Source organism: Cyprinodon variegatus, unplaced genomic scaffold (genome assembly GCF_000732505.1).
Source record: "Cyprinodon variegatus isolate N-32 unplaced genomic scaffold, C_variegatus-1.0 Scaffold192, whole genome shotgun sequence".
Taxonomy (NCBI): Eukaryota; Metazoa; Chordata; class Actinopteri; order Cyprinodontiformes; family Cyprinodontidae; genus Cyprinodon; species Cyprinodon variegatus.
This window is the reverse complement of record NW_015150645.1, coordinates 48,308-67,415: the sequence shown is the minus strand read 5'-3', so window position 1 is coordinate 67,415 and position 19,108 is coordinate 48,308. Positions and strand designations below refer to the sequence as shown.

At 37.5% G+C, this 19,108-nt stretch overlaps 1 protein-coding gene across 1 annotated transcript in view; it reads left to right on the top strand.

Annotated features, from left to right (window-relative positions):
* Positions 1 to 17,861, top strand: part of rem2 (RAS (RAD and GEM)-like GTP binding 2) — a 52,850-nt gene extending 34,989 nt beyond the window's left edge. Inside the window, exon 5 of the mRNA XM_015379434.1 lies at positions 16,284 to 17,861. Within this exon, the coding sequence (XP_015234920.1) occupies positions 16,284 to 16,606 (323 nt within the window). The 3' untranslated portion in view covers positions 16,607 to 17,861. The remainder of the gene's footprint in view (positions 1 to 16,283) is intronic.
* Positions 17,862 to 19,108: the final 1,247 nt, after the last annotated feature.

The window sequence follows — 19,108 nt, the reverse complement described above, 5'->3', positions numbered from 1 at the left end:
TATATATATATGTGTGTGTGTGTATATAAAATGCAAGCTATCATCAAATCCAGAGAATCTGTTCACATTTTATACCTTTCAACTTACAAGTTTATCACTTTTTTCCTCAAGACCTCAAGCTGTTCAAATGTATATTCAAGCAACATTTACAGAACCCTTACTAGTTTTGGAATCAATCAGCCATCAGTTGCTTATCTTGGTAAAATTATGAAAGGTAAAATTGCAGCCTGAGGAACACCTCCTTTTAGCTTTGATTTATCCATATGGTTATCCTCTTGAAATGAAGTTGCTCTGAAAAAAAAAATAAAATAAGAAAATTGAGAAAAAGGGTTTTCTTGTGATGTAAATCACTTTTCAAATGTGGAAAATATGAGAAAATACTGTATTTTGAAGACGGCTGGCAATGCTAGGTAGAAACTCAGGATAAGGCAAAGTGCCTTTGCAGAAGCTCTACCTCTCAATCACTTCTTAATTGAACCATGAAATAGGCTACAGCATGTCATAAAATAATGTATCTTGTAATTTCTAATGTTGTTTTTCTCAGTTAGTTTTAAATGTTTAGAATTAGAAGCTCTGAGAGTCCTTCCCTATGTAAGTTCACCCAGATCAAAAACTATCCTAAGGAGGAGGCACAGTAAAGTGCATTTATTATGATAAATGTAAAAAAAAAGGAGGCCATGTTTGATTTGCTGTTTACCCATCTGCAGTTATCTGTGCTCAGGGGAATTATTGGAGCTTCTCTTGGAGTAGTTTTTTTTATCATTTGGGCTCTGAAAACAGACTGTAAATATTTTAAACCTCTTAGACTCTTTTAGTATTTTCTGCTTCTTTCTTTTTCAATATTAAATAACAAATATATTTCATAAAATGATGAAAGACAAGCGGTATAAAGTTTTTAGTTTAAGTTTAACTGACCCCCTTACATATTTATATGTTTAATAGACCTATATAATTTTCTCTTGTTTACAAAATACAATATCTCAAATGCTGTTGGTAAAGCTTCTCATTTTGGGAAAAAGTGCGACAATCTATTAAAAAGTTAAATCATTTAAACAGACTACCATTAGAAAAAGATAGCTGTGTTTGAATAATTTATCTATGATTAAATATTTAAATGATTGAATTAGAGTATAAATTCATCAGATGAAAAGGTTTGCAGTAATATTGCAGTAGATCAAATGCAATGGCTACCATGTTGTATTATTGGCATATTGGGTTAGTGTGTTTATTAAGATATCTTTTTTTTTCTTTCTTTTAAATAAGAACAGTTAAACATTACTTTTTTTTTTATTTTAAACAGCAGCACTTTTGGCCTTTTTACGGTGGCCTTCAGCCTTTTTTAGTCTCACCTCTTATCTTCTCCTCCCTGGAGCTGGGAGACATTTTAGTTGACAATGAATTGTAAGTAGTGACAGGTATATTGCTGCCTCGGAGGCTTTCCCATCAGTCTCAGCTGCACTCTCTGCTACATCGTCCATATCATTTGGAGCACGCTGACAGCCACGTATTTTTGAGTTTATGGGTCATAGCGTTGCGGTTTTTACATATCACTCAAAATAAATCCGATAGAATCATCTGAAGAGATGCCTTTAAATGAGTTTGTTGGACTACTAGGTGAATATTTTACAGCGTGCTGCAAGGCGAACCTACTCTCTGAATATCATTCATTTTAAGAATTAAAATAAGCTCAAAGTTATTCTAGGAGGGTGAGACTTTTGACCTTAAATGCAATTTAAGGCCAGGATCCACATACAGATATGAAAAACTGGAACACCCCAATTAATCTCAGCAAACTCAGCCCATATCAAGGATGTAAATGCAGCCACTGTCGCTTTGTCCCTTTAGCTCTTTTAGTTTTTCTGTTTGTTTTGTTTAGCGTTCCAGATGGCACATCTCTATTTGCATTATCTCCCTCTTGCAGAACACCACTGCTCCTGTTATCTTTATGTACTTTTGGACCCACCATATGTGCACAACCAGCTGCATGTTCATAGAGACTTCCAATATGCTAACAAGCGTTCCCTCCCTGTCTCTCCATCTACTCGCTGCCTGATGTCGGCGGGGCTGTTTTAAAGCATGGGCTGTGATAAGAAGTATGACGAGTGACACAGGGAAGAACGGTTGTATGAGAACAGGGTGTGTGCCTCTGTGAGAAGGGACCTCATTTCTAAAGGAGATGTGTGTGATGTATTGTGCCAGTTTCTGTTCGGGGAGAGCGAGGCTTATTCCGCTGTCCTTGAAAGAGTCACAGTGAGTTTTTAAACCCTCAGACTAAGCACAGTTTAGCACAAGGAGGCTGCAATGGAAGTGTTGCATTCATAGTTTGTTTTTGCTAAATTTTGTCAAGCTGCCTCTTGAGTGTTGTGTCCAAAACTATTTATTATGTTGCACATATTTTAAAAACACATCTGCCTTGTCTGCCAAGTTTATTCAAGGTGTCCTAGTTTTTATTTTGTTTTGGTTTTTTATTACAGTTCCATTAGTGAGAGTTTAAGGATAAAATACCCCTTGCAGAAATGATTAAAATCACATAAATAAAGGACATAGAAAGAAAATGCAGATCAAATGGCATCTTGTGTCATTTTCAGCTGCTCTGGCTTTATAAATTTACATCTTATCATTTCTTCAATGGTATCCAATATATCTGAAATAAATCCCCACTGAAATGAAATGGATGAGATGCGAGTGCACACTTGACCCTCACCAAAGTGAATAATGAAAATCTTCTCTTTGATGTGCCGTCGTGCTTACAGTTAATCATTTCTGAATAAAAAAATAATCATTTTCTACCAGCCAACAAAGCAATGTCTAGTAGAAATACCTTGCATAAAAATACCAGTTTGACAGCACAAAAACATTAGATGTGATTGAACTCGTTTATGTTATTTGAAGATTTTTTCAACATTTGGTCACCCTATTACAGACTCAGAACAAAGGTTAAAATATAATCAAATTACATATTGTCCTTTTTTTTTTTGCATGCATGCATCTAAACTGCTGAAAGCTTTAAATTGCAAACATGGCTGTGTCCAAACATCTGTCCTAACCACTCTATAGAGTGCTGTACAGAGGTTATACCGTTTTAAATAGGTGTCCGGATGTCCATTACAGGAGTAACCAATTGAAAATCAGTGGAGTCTGAATAAAGAAAATCAAGAACCAGCTATGGTTCGGAGATATTTTTAATGATCTGTTACTTTAAACAGAATTTATCACTGAAATAACATGAAGGTGTTAATGCATCCATGTTATACATTGAATTTTTAAATAAAAAATATAAAAATAGAGCATTTTTCCATTTTAAAATCTAAATTGTTTTTGAAGTAGAGAACAACAATCTTTTAGTTTGGTATATAGACAATTTCCTGAGTCACTTTTTTTTATAAAACACCTGAACTGACAGTTTTTTTTTTTGTTTGTTTTGTTTGTTTGCTTCTTTTTTTATGGCTTAATAAGGGAAGTGGGCTTTAGGCTGCCCTGCAAGGCTTTAAAGCTGGGTTTGAATGGCGACAAAGCCATTCTCAAGCACATATCAAGGTGTTCATTTGGAGCCCGGATCAATATTTATTTTTGATTACAGTATGTTCAAGGTGGAGAATCCTACTTCACAGCAGTAGGTTGAGCCAAACATTCTCAAAATGTGCAGGGTCACCTTTGAGCACACTTTTCACTTTCTCTCACTAGTTCACTGCTCTTCTTACAGCAGTCCGCACTTTTTCTGCCATCTTTTTCTCATTGTATTCTCCTTCTTTCCCACTAATACTCTTTCCGCTAATCAGTGACCTTTGGTCTAGTAGATGAAAAAGTAGGGGACTCAAACTGTCCCACAGTGCACCATATCATATAATGCTTTGCAATAGCGCACCCAGCTAAGTATCATGGGATTTGTTTTGGGGGCCAGAAAGAACAAAGGTGGCCCAGGCAACATGCGGGGAGCAGGACTCACGTGACGAACCCGGAGCGAAAAGTAGTGATCCTCTTTCAGAATGGTTGGTTAACTGAGTTCACTATAAAGTCCACTATATACTCCCCTCTCTATATAGTGATTGAAGGTTTTAGGGGTTAGGGCGGACATTTAGACACATGTGCCCAGGAACGGGATGTACAGTCCATTGGTAACCCTGCAGGGACTAAAAATTGCTGTTTAGGAGATGGATGGATGGATGGATGGATGGATGGATGGATGGATGGATGGATGGATGGATGGATGGATGGATGGATGGATGATACTGCTTAGGTGCTTTTATTGTTTAAATAAATCTCTTTAGATTTTGTGAAATGTGTAAATATCTGTGAGGAAGCTTTTAGTAATCAGCGATTTATTTGCATGAACAAAAATTGTAAAAAGAAAAAAAGTGTGGACTTTCTCAGAATGGAGGAAGGATAATTGCTAATCAGACCTCAGCCCCCATGAGGAGTAATTTCCATGCATATAAAACAACTGGCACTTGAATGTCTCATGCAAAGTTATATTAGCTAATCATAAATCTCTTCACATTTGCATGTAACCATTATATAGTTTTGCTTTAGCTTACTTATCATAATGACTGAATTCATTAACTTTCATAGCTATGGGCCTCGGGATGTAAAATGTGTCATCACACAAGTGTTTCCAACCAACTGCATAACATTACAAAAATTGATTAAGACAACAAAGAAGACCTGGATTATTTCTGGAGGGGCAGAAGGATTTTTGTATGAGAAATTATATACAAATATTGGTTATACAAATGAACAGATAGCAGACAGATAGAAAGGGACAATGGAAGTGTGTTAACTCTAAAGAGAACACGGTCTTCTTGGTGGTGCTGATGGGATAAGCGTTTTCTCTGCCAACATCTAGAGTGTTATTGCTGCCATGAGTGAAACTTGACACAACTTCATGTTGTATTCAGTAGCGATAAAAGAGCTTTGCTGTCAGTTTGATCACCCAAATTGTGCGATTTCTATTATAAAACATTTTGGTGTTTTAATGATCTTCTTCAAAAATCCAAAACTAAAAGGAAAATAAATCAATGCCCAGTATGCCCAGCAAAAAAAATGCATCAGCTTTTGGCCCACTTAGAGTAGTACTGCGAGAATAACCAATCTCAGCTGATTAGGAGGCCTGGTACAAAGGCAGTTTCAGAATACATTATTTAGCATGTTGAATTAATGTTATTCAGCTGAGAAACAGCTAAAAACTAGACAATCATCCTGAGGGGAACCCATATGGGTACAGCATTGCAGTGTATTGAGCTAATTGGTGTAAGCAAACAGACAAAAAAAAAAGCCAGTAAGTTTCTTTTTATAATGTTGTTTTTCTAATCAAAACGAATTGTAGTCAAGGAATAGAAAAAAAAAACCAACAACAAATAGTTATTTGAAAGTAATTAATACAATGATAACGAGACAAATAGTTAAGTAAATGGCCAGCATAGGCATTTAATACGTCAAATGTCCCGTCCGTGGAACGTATGTGGTGCGTCTAAATTTGCAGCCGCAAACTTCCACAATAAGGTTACTGTTCACCATTACAGCAGTTTTAAATGGAAGACTAGACCCTCTTTAAGAGTTAAAGATCTGCAGCTTGTTTAATTCATGCTATTTTGGTGTGGCCAGTTAACAGACAGTACGTAACAGCAATTCAGCTATGGATACCTTTATAGAGACATTACCACTTGTGAATGAAAATGGTTTAAAAATTATTAGCAAGATAAATGCCTACACAAGACGAGCATGCATTACAGGGACTGCTAGTATAGGTTGTGGAAAAAAAATTATTCGGGGCATATTTTCCCTTTCAACCCAAAGCTCAAACATAGATGTCACCATTTTAAAAGCCATACCAGGTGATAGCTTTGAAATGATCTAAATCACATGTTGCTTGGGGGATAAAGATAAAGGAGATCAAGATAAGGCCCTCTGTAGGTGTTCAGAGGTCCAATTGTGTGGTAGCCTCATTGTGTGGCAGCCTGCCCCAGGGCAGCTGTGGCTGCAGTGTAGCTTATCGACATCGGCGTGTGTGTGTGAGCGGATGAATGACTGGATACAGCGAGAAATACAGGGGGCGTCAGACTAGACAAAGCACTATTCAAGTGCAGTCCATTTACTATTAACTTGCCAGTCAAAAACACTCAAGAATTTAAAAGGTATTCAGATTTTTTTTTTTATATGCGTCATATAATGCTAACATTGTGTCCACTTTCCGTTATGAGAATTTCCATCTGCTTCTGCTCTTCCCCTTCACATTGACATCTGTCCCCAGGAGGTAAGGTAGTGGCTACTGATAACTTATTCACAGTACCCCAATGTAAAACAAAATACCTCTTTAATGTCCATATTGAGTTATATGCTGTCCCTTTGGACTATATTTTATCAAAAATAGTACCATAAATATAAGGGCCTAAGTAAAGATAAGCTTTATAATTTTTAGAACTTTTTTACTCTGTATACTCTTAAGCTATAGATATATATAGAAATCTTTAAAGATATCAATAAACATACAGACACACCTGTGAGAGCTTTAGTCAGCCTATTACTTAGCTTATTCTTTGGATCCATTTAACAAATGTCAATGTATCCTAAGCCAGCCAATTTGGATCCACCTGAACCTTAAATTTATTTATTTTTTTAAATCCTTTTCATAAAATGTTTGTTGTCACATATGCTATCATGCAACCCCTCATTCTGCACTGGTCTTTTTACCGTGATATATGTTTTTCCTTCAGGTATTCCCTCTTCTCTTGCAGTAATCGACCCAGGAACAGAAAAACAATGTCAAGTACAATGGAGTTAAACAATGTTGATGTGTTTATAAAGCCAGTTGTTCTTTTCCTAATTTGTTTTTTTTTTTTTTAAACCTTCTGTGAACATAGAGCTGATGTTCCTTAGCAAATTCTCCATCTTTTTCCTACCTGTCCATAGGACATTCTTTTAGAATCTTTGTGCCTCATTTATTGTGGCAATTTCCAATTTCCAGTCCGGCCTTTTGTAATTTGTTTTCAGCAATGGTGTGCTCCTTGGCTTTCCCCCATTAAGTCCTTTTTGGCTCAAACAATGATGGATGGTGAATTCTAAAGTTCACCTTTAATCTCTTTAAAGGTTTTTTCCTGGTTTCTTTTGTTGCCTGTTGTTTTATGTGTCTGGTTCACATTAGTTTTCCTTCTGTGGCCATGCCCAGGGAAGTTGGCTATACTATCATGGATCTTAAATTTATTAATATTATGTGCAGCTGTGGTCACCAGGTAATCAAGGTTGCTTCTATATGGTCCTATAGCCTTTACCTTTAACTTACTTGTCTAAAATTTTCTTTTAAATCTCTTGAATCAACTTTTTCCTTTGTTTCCTCTGGTCCATGTTGAGTGTGGTACACACCATGTCACCAAACAGCAAAGTGACTACTTGTAGCTCTATATACGGGCCCACTGACTGATTACTAGACTGTAGACACCTGTGGTGCTTATTAGGTGACACACCTTGATTTAACATGTCCGTTAAGTCACATAATTTTCAGGCTTTTCTAGGGGTACCATTATTTTTTCCAGGCCTGTTTTATGAGATAATTTTTTAATCATTTTATTGAGCACGTTGAGTTAAATGTTTAAGGTTGTTGGTACTCACTGTTTAATGTTAGTAAGTTAATGTTAGGATGTTAAACCGAGAGTAGTAACAATTTTGTCCATGTTTGTAACTGTTGACATTTAAAATATAATCTCTTGAATCAGAACGTTGTTTCTTATTGTTTCCCCTTAACTGGCAGCAGTTTGTTCTCATTTAGCATTTGGCAAAGAGTGTTCAATTCTGGTCTCACCTGGTCTGAAACTGACACTTAAATTTGACACTGGGCGTCTTTGTTTACCTACTAGATTATTTATTAAGTCAGTTCATTGTAAAGGGTTGAAAGAAGGTTGATTGCAAATGCAAAACACACTTTTCAGAGTTCCTTTGTGAATATATCCAAAGACTATGTATCATTTCCCTTCCACTTAATTCACTTTTCTTTGCAATGACTGCCTTTCACATCTAAACATTGAACTATTATAAACCAGCGAGAGGTCTAGGAGTAAATACCTACACAAGCATACTCAGCATATTCTTTACTGATAAAAAAGATGACCTAAGTATATCAACTGAGTCAGCAATATTTAAATGTTGTCCTCTTACTGTACGCCTGGGGGGTCTGACAGGCGGATTCTAATGTTCTCTGTGAGCAGACAACATGGCTTATTTTGACAGAGAAAGCTGACATGCCCCACCCGGCTGCCTAACAACCTCCATAAAGGACCGGGGGCCTCGCTGAGAGTGCTGATCTCATAAAATCTATTTATGGCACATGCAGTGACACTTTAATTCTGGTATCTCTCACATTCCTGCTGTCTGTTTCCATCTTTACCACACACAATACACATACTCTCAGTTGAACATATTTATCATCTGAAGATATTTATCATCTTTGGCCCTGTTCCATAGGGCTCAGATTAATTAGCAATATCACTCTGTTTGCATACTCAACATTCTTGTTCTCTGTCTATATGTGCGTCTCATCCGTCTGCCTTCCTCTAGTTCCCCATGTCCTGTTTCACTTGTATGTGTGCCTGATCTGCCACCTTACATGTCATCTTCTTTCACTCTAGCCAACTTCTCTCAGTATCATTCATATTTGCCCCACCTACTTCATCTCTATCCTTCCCTCTGTCCCTGGCCTCCTTTCGCTCAGTCAGCATAAAGATACTCGCTGTGTCTCCTCTCTCGTTTTAATTTATCTCACCTCCTTGACACATTTCCTGTCCACAGCCCCCTAAACAATCTTTTTCCTCTTTGTTGTAATCTCTATCTACCACATCCCAAATATGGATTTGCTTCCTTTCCCATAATTCTTCCTTCTATCTGGCGGACACATTGCTCTAGCCTATGTTATTACAATGTCTCCCCTTTTCTAAATCAATAACTCAATGTTTGATTTCCATTCTATGATTATAACATAAGATCTATCACATAAGATCTCTTTAAGAAATATGATACAGGAAAATACAAAACAGCGTTTAACCATTTATTGAACATTCTTGATATGATAGCACCGTTTATTTGTATTAATAGCATTAACATTTGAAAAATATTTCTGCATCTTACCTTAGTGCTGTACCATTGTTTGCATTGGTAAGACTATAAACTTAGTAGACACTGTCTATAGCTTCTAAAAACATAGATATTTATCTCTGATATTACATCTGTTTTACTCAGTAACAGCATCTGTGTTACACTGAAAAGTGTTTTTGTCACTGAAACCCTGTTGTTCACTAATTGGAAAGAAATACAAGTTTTGATGTTGTTACTGACCAGTCACTACCAAGATTTGTCTTCAATGCATCCTCACCCTGTGCTATTATTTTATTAATCTCCTGCCCCCACTCTCTTCTCTCTTATCCACCATGTGGTCTTCTTTCCTGATATAGCACAGCCTTGACCTAATCTTCTTTTTATTTTCAACGATTGTTTTTCCCTATGTCCCTTCAATTCACTTTTTTCAAGCACCCTTGACAGATGATTTGATCAGCTGCTGTGGGTATTATTGTAAATCCTATTGCTGATTCGGTTAGGGATTTGCTTTATTTCCTCAAACTATTACCTCTGCCGATATTATTTGCCCCAGCAGTGGTTCGACAGCAGCTGTAGTCAGATTAATACACCCGTATCAAATCTGATTCTGTCTTTTTTATCCCTGTCTTTGTGAGCTGCACACTGAATGTTCATGCTGTCAACATGCAGGTAGACAAAGATTGTGAGATACAAAGAATATGAGTATTAACTTCAATTTAAAATAGAGTTAAGAGTGTCCTGATTGATGAATTTCACTGACTACATACAACTGTCATTTTCACTCCAGTGTAAATAAATTTATAACCTCAAAATAGATATTGATAAATTTTTTCATAGCAAATCATAAAAAGATAATTTGGGGAGATTTTTTCAAGAAAGAGAACACCACTCAGATTCACCTTTTAAATGTTTTCACTGGATTTATTTTACTGCACACTTCCACTACTTAACCAGATTAACCTAGATGTTTGGGATATATGCAAAAAAAAATTAAAAAGATACAATTTGATTCCATCATTGTGGTTTTAAATGTTTGGTCATTAATCCAAAGAGCATTTTTCAATATAAAACTAGTGGGAGAGAGAAGTTCCAGGCTTTTACGTTGTCTTAAGTTGTCCTTTTTCTAGATCTAGATTTTCCCGCAGATTGGACTCCCCTATAAATAAGGTACATGTAGTCAGGTTCACTGAGAGATTTAATTTATACATGCTGGAAGGTCTAAATTGGTTTGAAACTTACTGGGCATCTGGTTTATTGCACAACCAGATGGTCTTAGAGGCTGAAATCTAAGCCCTCCATTTCAGAACTGATGTTTTTTTTTTATCATGTTTGATTTAAATTGATTATTTTACTCTCCTAATTGATCTTCCCTGTTCACAATATATCAGCATTTTCTTCCTCAAATACGTATTACATATCATTAAGTGTAGATGAGCAGCTGACTCCTCACCTGGGGAGTTTAGCCACTAATCTGTGGAGAGGTTGTTTAGTTTCTCTAACATTTATAAAATATTTAACAGAGTTTTATATTCATGTTACAAGTTCAGGGCTACAGGGTGGTGTAGTTTATAGCACTGGTCATGCCCGATGCATGCTTTGGTTTTCTTTGGGTAGTGTGGCTTCTTCCCTAGTCCAAAAGACTCTTATGTACATGGACTGGTGTCTCTAAATTACCCTTAGGTGTATGTATTGTCCTGCATTGGACTTGCCACCTGTCCAGGATGTACCTTGCCTTTTGCCCATAGACTGCTGTAGATAGTCAGCAGCCCCCCCGTGACCCTGATGGATAAGTAGCAGAAGATAGATATATGAACAATCCATGTGCATTTAATGGTTTCAAATATTTAAAACCTTGGTCCTTGAACACAACTGGATAGGCTTTTGTCTTTAACTTTGATGCTGAAGATGAGAGGAGTTGAGAGGTGTCAGCTGAGGTGGCCTGGAGATCTTTTTTGCAGCCCCCCCCCCCCCCCCCCCCCCCCCCCCCCCGGATGCTTCCAAAGGGAGGTGTTCAAGGCACGTCCCACTGGTAGGAGGCCCTGGAAATGAGTGACCCAGGACACACTGGTGGGACTAAGTCTCTCTGCTGGCCTGGAGGCACCTTGGGCTTCCCCCAGATGAGATGGAGTAGATGTCTGCGGTATCTGCTAAACTGCAGCCCCCACAACCCAGTCCCGGATGAAGTGGAATACAACTAGTAAGAGTACGAGTTGTAGATAAATGCTAACTAGATTTATGTGGCACTTTTCTAGTTAACCAAACACCTAGTTCCCACTCTCAGTAAATGTAACCAAAAAGGTTCAATTGACCAGGTGAAACTCTATAGAACGAATGGGGATGTTCACATCTGGCCCAAATCTGACCATTTCAAGTCACAATTTGAGGACAAACCATATGTCATCCTGAATCCGATCCACATCTGATCTGTTTGAATATGACTGCAGTTTGAACAACTAAGGAACACATTTTCTGCCTTAGGAGTCTGGAGAAGAGGCAGTGATTGAATCATTAAAAGTTTCCTCGGACATCCTACATTTCTGAGAGAGATCAGTCTCTCTGAAGTTGCTACCTCATTCAAACAACAAAGCTGGCAGCCAAAGCTCTTTCAAATAGCTGAATACAGGATTTTTATGTGCAGATTTTCCCCAAAGGATTTCCCTAAAGCAGTTCCTGACAGAGTGAATGGCTTTATTTGAATACTTAAAACTGCAGCAAAACATTTATTTTATGATATTGTTAGTGTTCTTTTGTGCATGCGGGTCAGTTTACAACGGCAAACTGTTCACACCAGAGTCAGATATGGGCTTCATTTTGATGGTAATTTAAACAGCCCCACAAATAAATCAGATTTCAGAAAAAAAAGGAATGGAGCATCAAGAGCTGCGGTGGTAACTAGATATGGATTCACCTCATCACATTTACAAATTTACACATGTTCATACACTAATCAAGGATTCACAAAAAACTAGGAGCTGAATACCAGAGGGCAGAGGGGGGAATCAACATGTAAACATTTCCAGGAGGGAAGTGAGACTCAAAACCAGAGCTTTTCAACTGCAAAGAACTGTGCCATGAAGCAGGGGTTATTTTTGTGTTTTCAGCCAATTGGTGGGGTTTGTGTGTCTAGTTTTAGCTTTCAGTCATTTGGTACAGTCCCTGGCTAACAGCACTGCTGCTACTCCTCTCTATCCAAGAATTTTTTTCAAACTGTGAATTCTCACTCTGGCAGCTTCCCAATCTCTCAGCTGCAGGCCATGGACCCCGTTTATTGTATATAGAATCAGAATGTGCTGCTTTGTTTGCCTTTATGGCTTCAAAATAGCAATAACCTCTGCTTGGAGCTTCCAGCAACAATAAAATAACAGTTATAGATACATTTTATATTATCATTTAAGCTCCAAAGGGGGAACAATATTTGCAGACACACTTAAAATCAATAAAATGCTTTTTTCAATCAATAAAAATTTATGCTTATGAAGATCAAATTTTCTTAAAAACTATTTTTTTCACTATTTCACTTGTTGGGCTTTCATAGTTCAGAGGGTTTGTCAGGGGAAAACTTCAGCACTACTTGGAACAATCATTAAGGGAAGATGAGTTTGCGGCCCTGAAGAATGTCAGAAGCCAAAATGAGTTGAAAAGCATTATTTTCTTTTCAGAGGGTTGTAATTTTTTTTCACAGCCTGTTCTCAGCAGTGGTAGGAAGTAACTAGTAGAGAAAGACAGATACATTTGTTGACTGATATTTTCGGCCAATATTACCTTTTTATGTTGTATTGTATCAGTCAATATGTGGATGTATTGACACATTTGTGGATGCATTTGTAATGAATGCATTACCACTGCCTTCTCTTTGCTATAAGTTCTTAATGTTTTGTTTGGTTTGATAATGGATTTTCCATTTGTTTAAACTGACCTGTGTAACATTTGTTATCAGTGTGTAATTCTTACAATGTAAATAGAGGAAGAAAAATAATTTTCGGCATAAAAAACAATATAAGAGTGGTACTGCAGGCCAACAATGACCTCAAGGACTCCCCATCACTAAGGTGTAGCCCTCTTCTTTCGGTTCATTTGCATGTTTTCTAAGCCATAACAAGACTTTGTTGGCTACTCTATAAAGCTTGGAACTCAACGCAGATGGGAAGTGAAAAGTCTTCAAACTTCGAAAACAAAGTCCAGTGGATTGTTTTTTTATATATATACTTTTTTGGAAAATAGGATAAGGGATCAGTTAGACCAGTGTCAAAATATTCTGTATTGGCATCAGCCTTCAAAAAAAAAAAAAAAAAAAAAAACTGTATTATTTGATCTCCAGCAAGTAGTTACATTTACTCAGTACATTTATCTCAATATTTTATTTTTTTAATGCACCAGAGAGTCAATTCTACAGTTTTTCTTTGATGCTTGTCATTTTGTACTCAAGCTTCTTTAGGTTAATTAATTTTTCTATCTGCCAAGTCATTGCAAGGCCATCCGAGAGACGTAGTCCATTCAGCCTGTGCTAGGCCATCCCCTCCCAGGGTGACCTGCCTGGAATACCTCCCACCGGAGGCGTCCAGGGGGCATCCGAAGCAGATGTCTAAACCACCTCATCTGACTCATCTCGATGTGGAGGAGAAACGGCTCTATTCTTAGCCTCTCACGCCAATCTCCTCACGTTGTGTTGCGTCATATTTGTATTGTGTATTTGGCACCATATCTCTGAAGAAAACTGGTGAAAGAAGCAAGTTGTTAGACTGAATTATACATTATTTGGTAGGCTCTGGTTTAAATTATGATTGAATGTTTTAATTATAATAATATATGAACATTGGTCAAGTATCCTTAGGGGTTTGTAAACTTATAAAGTTAGCATGAAGCACAAATTGTTTGGTTACAGGTGGATGTGAACTGCCAGATCACCATAGAGCAGCTACGATCACGTCTTTGAGAGAAGAACCCTTTTTCCCTCTAGCTATACTTTTCTCACCTGCTAATGTTGCCTTGACTGTATTTTGTTCTAGTCATGTTAATTTTTTAAAAGAGTTTCACAAGGACCTGTCCTGTTTTGCATAAAAATTAGTATCCAACTTTTAATCCCAGTGTTTTAAAGCCATTAGCATGTTTCGTTTATTGCTGCACTACGTGTGGTTATGGCAATTCTGTTTAACAACATATTCAGCAATTATTGTTTTACAGTAAATTTTCAGATGCTTATATACATTTATTTTGAGTAATTCAACTACATAAAAGTTTTTGGAATAGAAAATAGATTTACAGGGTACACTATACCAGTTTTGCAAATTACACTTCTTTTTCTAAAAGAAAGTAGTTGTTTCATCTTCCATTATGACACTGACAATGGATAAGTAGTAACCGTGAGCTAATGGACATTTCAGAAGTACTGAGTGTTACTGGTGCAGTATTTTTATTTTATTTTTTTCCTGCTACTAATGATCAATGCTTTTAAATACTTATCTTATTTTAACATATTTCCCTTTTTTGTTCTGGTTTCATCCCATTTTGAGTGCTTTAGAGACTTATATTAAAAAATGCTCTCTATAACACCCACTTACAGTTCATCTAGGGCTGACCTGTTCCATCTGCCACCAAACGTGTAGTCCTCTTACATTCCTACATATACCACAGAGTTATTATGAAAGGGAAAACCGCTTTATTAATGTTACTCGGTAGAAACCAGCTCTCAGGTTTTATCTCTGTTAGGAGATATGGTGAACTCGAAAGCTGAAGCAAACAGAAAAAAAAAACAGTCATTTGTCGTGACAATGAAGCCCATTTGTTGCTGGATGATCCGTATATGTCAGCTTACCTTATCATCATGGTTTGTTTGACCAGGCACAAAAAAGCACTTTCAGCTCACATACAGGGCATTGTCAACAAAACACTCTGTCACCTGTTCTTATCCACCAGCATCAACATTTAGAGAGAAACCATTTTTCTCTATGTGTGGTACAAAAAATAGATTTTTACCTTATGAAACACAGCTACAGGCACCATTAACCCTGTGCAATACTGCCTGTTTTTTTCTCTCTGTGTTGATAGTCACACGCTTTGGGTTATAGAGATACAGACAGATAAACAACATGGAAGGATATATATCAATCACAAAAACAGGGATAAAGAATCTAACTTGCAGTAGATTGAATTATGTGTTTGTCTAACATTTTGATAAATATGCATATAATATTTTTGCCCTTAAATAGTTGCCAAATTTACATTTCTAAACTTTCTATTTCTAATGTATATAAAAAATGTGTGGCAAGTCAACAATTACAATGGTTATTGTTAGGGACCAGTTGTACTTGAAAAAAAGTGCTTGCCAAAGGTTCCTAGGTCCACACTGAATGTGTAATATCTGGCACTGGGGGATTGCACATGTTAACCTGGCTGTGAGGGTAATGCAAAGGGTTGGTTGCATATTTGTAACGATAGGCACTAAGGGGTTAACAATTATAAATTGCTTTTCTTCCTGGATGGAATTTGCTCATATAATAAAAAGATGGCATGCCGTTCCTTGTTAATGATGATTCATTGTTTGTCATTTACTTTGATTGGGTTACGCTCAATTTTATTAGTTCAGATGATTTCACAGGTTTAGAACCCTTGCTGTATAAAATTATACCACAAAGGAAAATGTTAGATGCAAAGTACCCAGAGGAAAATCCCAATACTCTTACGGAATGCTATGACCAGGCAGAACCTCTGGAGTTTACTTCACAAAGAAGAATTCTTCATAAATTAAAGAAAATTATGCACAGTGAGCATTCTCAGTAGAACAACAGTGTCTTCAGTAAGAGGCTTCTCCAGATCTGGTGCAAGACAGACAACTACTGAAGATCCTGCCTACAGCTATCAACAACTATAACACCTTTAAAAAAATTAATAACGTATGAGTTACTACAACATTTAATTTCCCTTTGGGATTAATAAATGTATTTTTGAATTTAATTGAATTTATTACAGTGTGCTGTGACAAAGGTGCCAGATGTTTAGAAGATGGTGTTTTGTAAGCATGCCATCTAAAGGTGTTATAAAGTAGTAACGCATATCAGACAGCAGGGTGGAACATTGGTATAGCAATTAATGTTTGTGAGATTCCGACTGCTGCCTTTAATATCTATGTAACTGAAGCTCCTACAGAAGCTCTGTTTATAATGAGAAACAGGTTTCTAAAAACAGATCTTCCTTTTCTTTTCCTCCAGAGGCCCAATCCAGTGCCATGATGTTTGACTGCGTCTACTTGGAGCTCTCTGCCTCTTTAGAACACGGCACGAATGAGCTGCTGGAGGCGGCAGTGCGGACTGCGAGAGGGGACTGTGTGGGACCCGGATGGACAGATGGTGACCCGGCAGCTGGACGACGGGAGAGCCTGACGAGCCGTGCCAAGCGTTTCCTGGCAGGGCTGGTGCCTCGCTCGTACGGCCGAGACCGGGACCGCGGCCGCTATAGAGAAATGAGCCGCCACCGGGGCAGCAAAATCTTTCGGCAGAAATCCCGTTCCTGTCATGACCTCAGTGCACTGTGACATATGGAAACAAATGGAAAAGAAACACACTCAACATTAACAGAAAATAATAAACTGAATGGTTTGGGGGGAGAGTTGAAGATTGAAGAAACATGAGACTCAACGAGGAAGAAATCTGAGGTGTAGGAGGTATGATTAGAGGGTGGAACATGAGTATGTCATAAAAAAAAACAGGTGACTGATTACAGCAGACAGTCTGGATTGCAGTAAAGCCATCAGTGGAGGCAATTTTTGGGACACTGGATAAGGGGGTGGACTGCCTTTCAGCTCAAGCTTTGGTGAATCAGCAAGCGCTCATTACCTGAAGAGATTGGGAGAAAGAAAATCAGCAGTGGAATCAAGGTGCTGATTTAAAGCTTAATGAGATCGACGGATGGCTGAATAGCATCAAAAATAAACACACATCCAGGTAGCACGTACTATTGTAGAGACTTAGAGGATTTTATTATGTATAAATGTTTTAAACCATGTTTTATAGCATGCAAATTAGCAGAAACTCTTATAGATTTTACAGCGACCCACTGACTTTAAAGTACCTCAATAGCAAATGCACAATCCCAGTAGAGTTTCAAACAACGCCAACCCAGAGACATGATTATTAGTATGTGTCCATACTGCAACACCATTTTTGTTCATACTGCATTCAAAGATTGTTTGTTACTAACAAAAGCAGCGGCAATTAGTGTGTTCGTCTCAGACTTTTATACTATCATCATCAGCACCCAAGCCATATTGTTGCTGAATGCACCGTGGGCAGTCAGCACAGCAAACCCTTTACCGCAGAATGTGAGGCGAACGACGATAGAAACTGCAACGGCTAATAAGGCAGGACTGTACTCTTCAGATGACGCTGAGTCACAGACAACAGGGAGGTTCTAGGAGCGCGGGAGGACAAACAAGAAAAAAACGAATCTACCTGTGGCTCTTTGATGTTCTCTTCTTTATTGCATTTTTTCAATTTACCCATTGAAAATGGAAACTTGGATATTTCCTCAAGCGTCACTATACGTAGACTTCATGCACATCCTCGCTCATTTGTCAGTGTCCGCTGAGGACTCTCATCCTCTCCGCTGGGAATAAATATGGTTTGATTTTACATCTTTATGTGTTTTTCTGTGATATTTTCAAACTAAGCATTTATGAATCCAAAGCTGTACCAGGCAGACATTTACCAGTTGACAGAATAGCATTGCAGGGAATTTTCCTGCAACTAATTGAGCTTCACATTACCCCCACCCTTATTTAGGGCAGAGCAGCAAAAAGATGCAGTGTCAACACTACAGTTGGAATATTATTGTTTGCTTTGAAGTTTACCAATTTAGTTGAAAATATAAATACATTTACCCTGGCTCCAAGGTAAGCTCTGCAATAAATAAATAACCCATTCATATGTGAAAATCAGTATTGCCAGAAGACACTTCATCAACTTTGTTTAGATTCTCGACCTTTTCCTCAAGAGGCTGGCCTTATAAAACTACAAATGCAAGCCTGCAGCTGATTTTTAAGGTTAAAGATTTTTTTCTCCCAGTATTTTAACATTCTATGACAAAAATGTCCAAAGTCCCCATATTGTATATATTGTTTATAAGTGCTAACAAAACTCATAGAGTAACTATGACAGCTATAGTTTGAAGTGGCTTAAAAAGTAATGTATAAGCATTTAATGTTCAGGTTATGAACACAAGCTTGATTGTATGTTCTGGGGTTTTATGTAACATACACAAAGACATGCTTTGTTGTGAAGTTAGAAAAAAAAAAGCTATGTTTTAAAACTAGAAACTAGAGAAAGTTCCAGTCTTTGCCCTGTCCTATTTGCAAAATATCTCAGAGCATGGACAGCATCAGAACATTAATTATCACAACTTCTCAGTTAGATTTAGATCTGGTCTCTAACTGGAACATGCTGTTAGCTGTGGTTGTATTTTCTAGCTGCTCTACTGGAAGATGAACGTCTTCCACTGTCCTAAGTTGACTTGTATTGTTGTTTGTCTTACATTTAAATTTTTTTTTTTCAGCATTGCAGTTTAATAAGCTGTTATCACTAATGACAAGCTTTCATATCTCTTCTGCCTCCATAGCATGATGCTGCAATCACCATGTTTGAGCATAGCGGTGATATGCACTAATAAGTTCTGCCACACCAAGCACTTGCCAGGAAGACCAGAACATGTACATTTTCATTTCTTTTTATTAGAACACCTTCATCTACATGCTTACTGTTTTCCCTGCATGGATTGCAGAAAACTACCAATAGGACCTCCTGACTTTCTTTAGCCACTCTATCAAGAAAAGCCTGGTTTGTCAAATGCTTCTCTTCCACACACTGTGCTGTGGATCTCTATAGCACTTCCAGAGTTTTAATATGCTCCTTGATCGATTCTCTGATTTATTTTCTACTGTATTTGTTGATCCTTTAAGTCAGGCTGTTTACATCCTGGTAGGTTTGAAGTAGTTATATATTCTTTCCATTTTTAGATAAGGTGTCTATGAGACGTCAAAGCT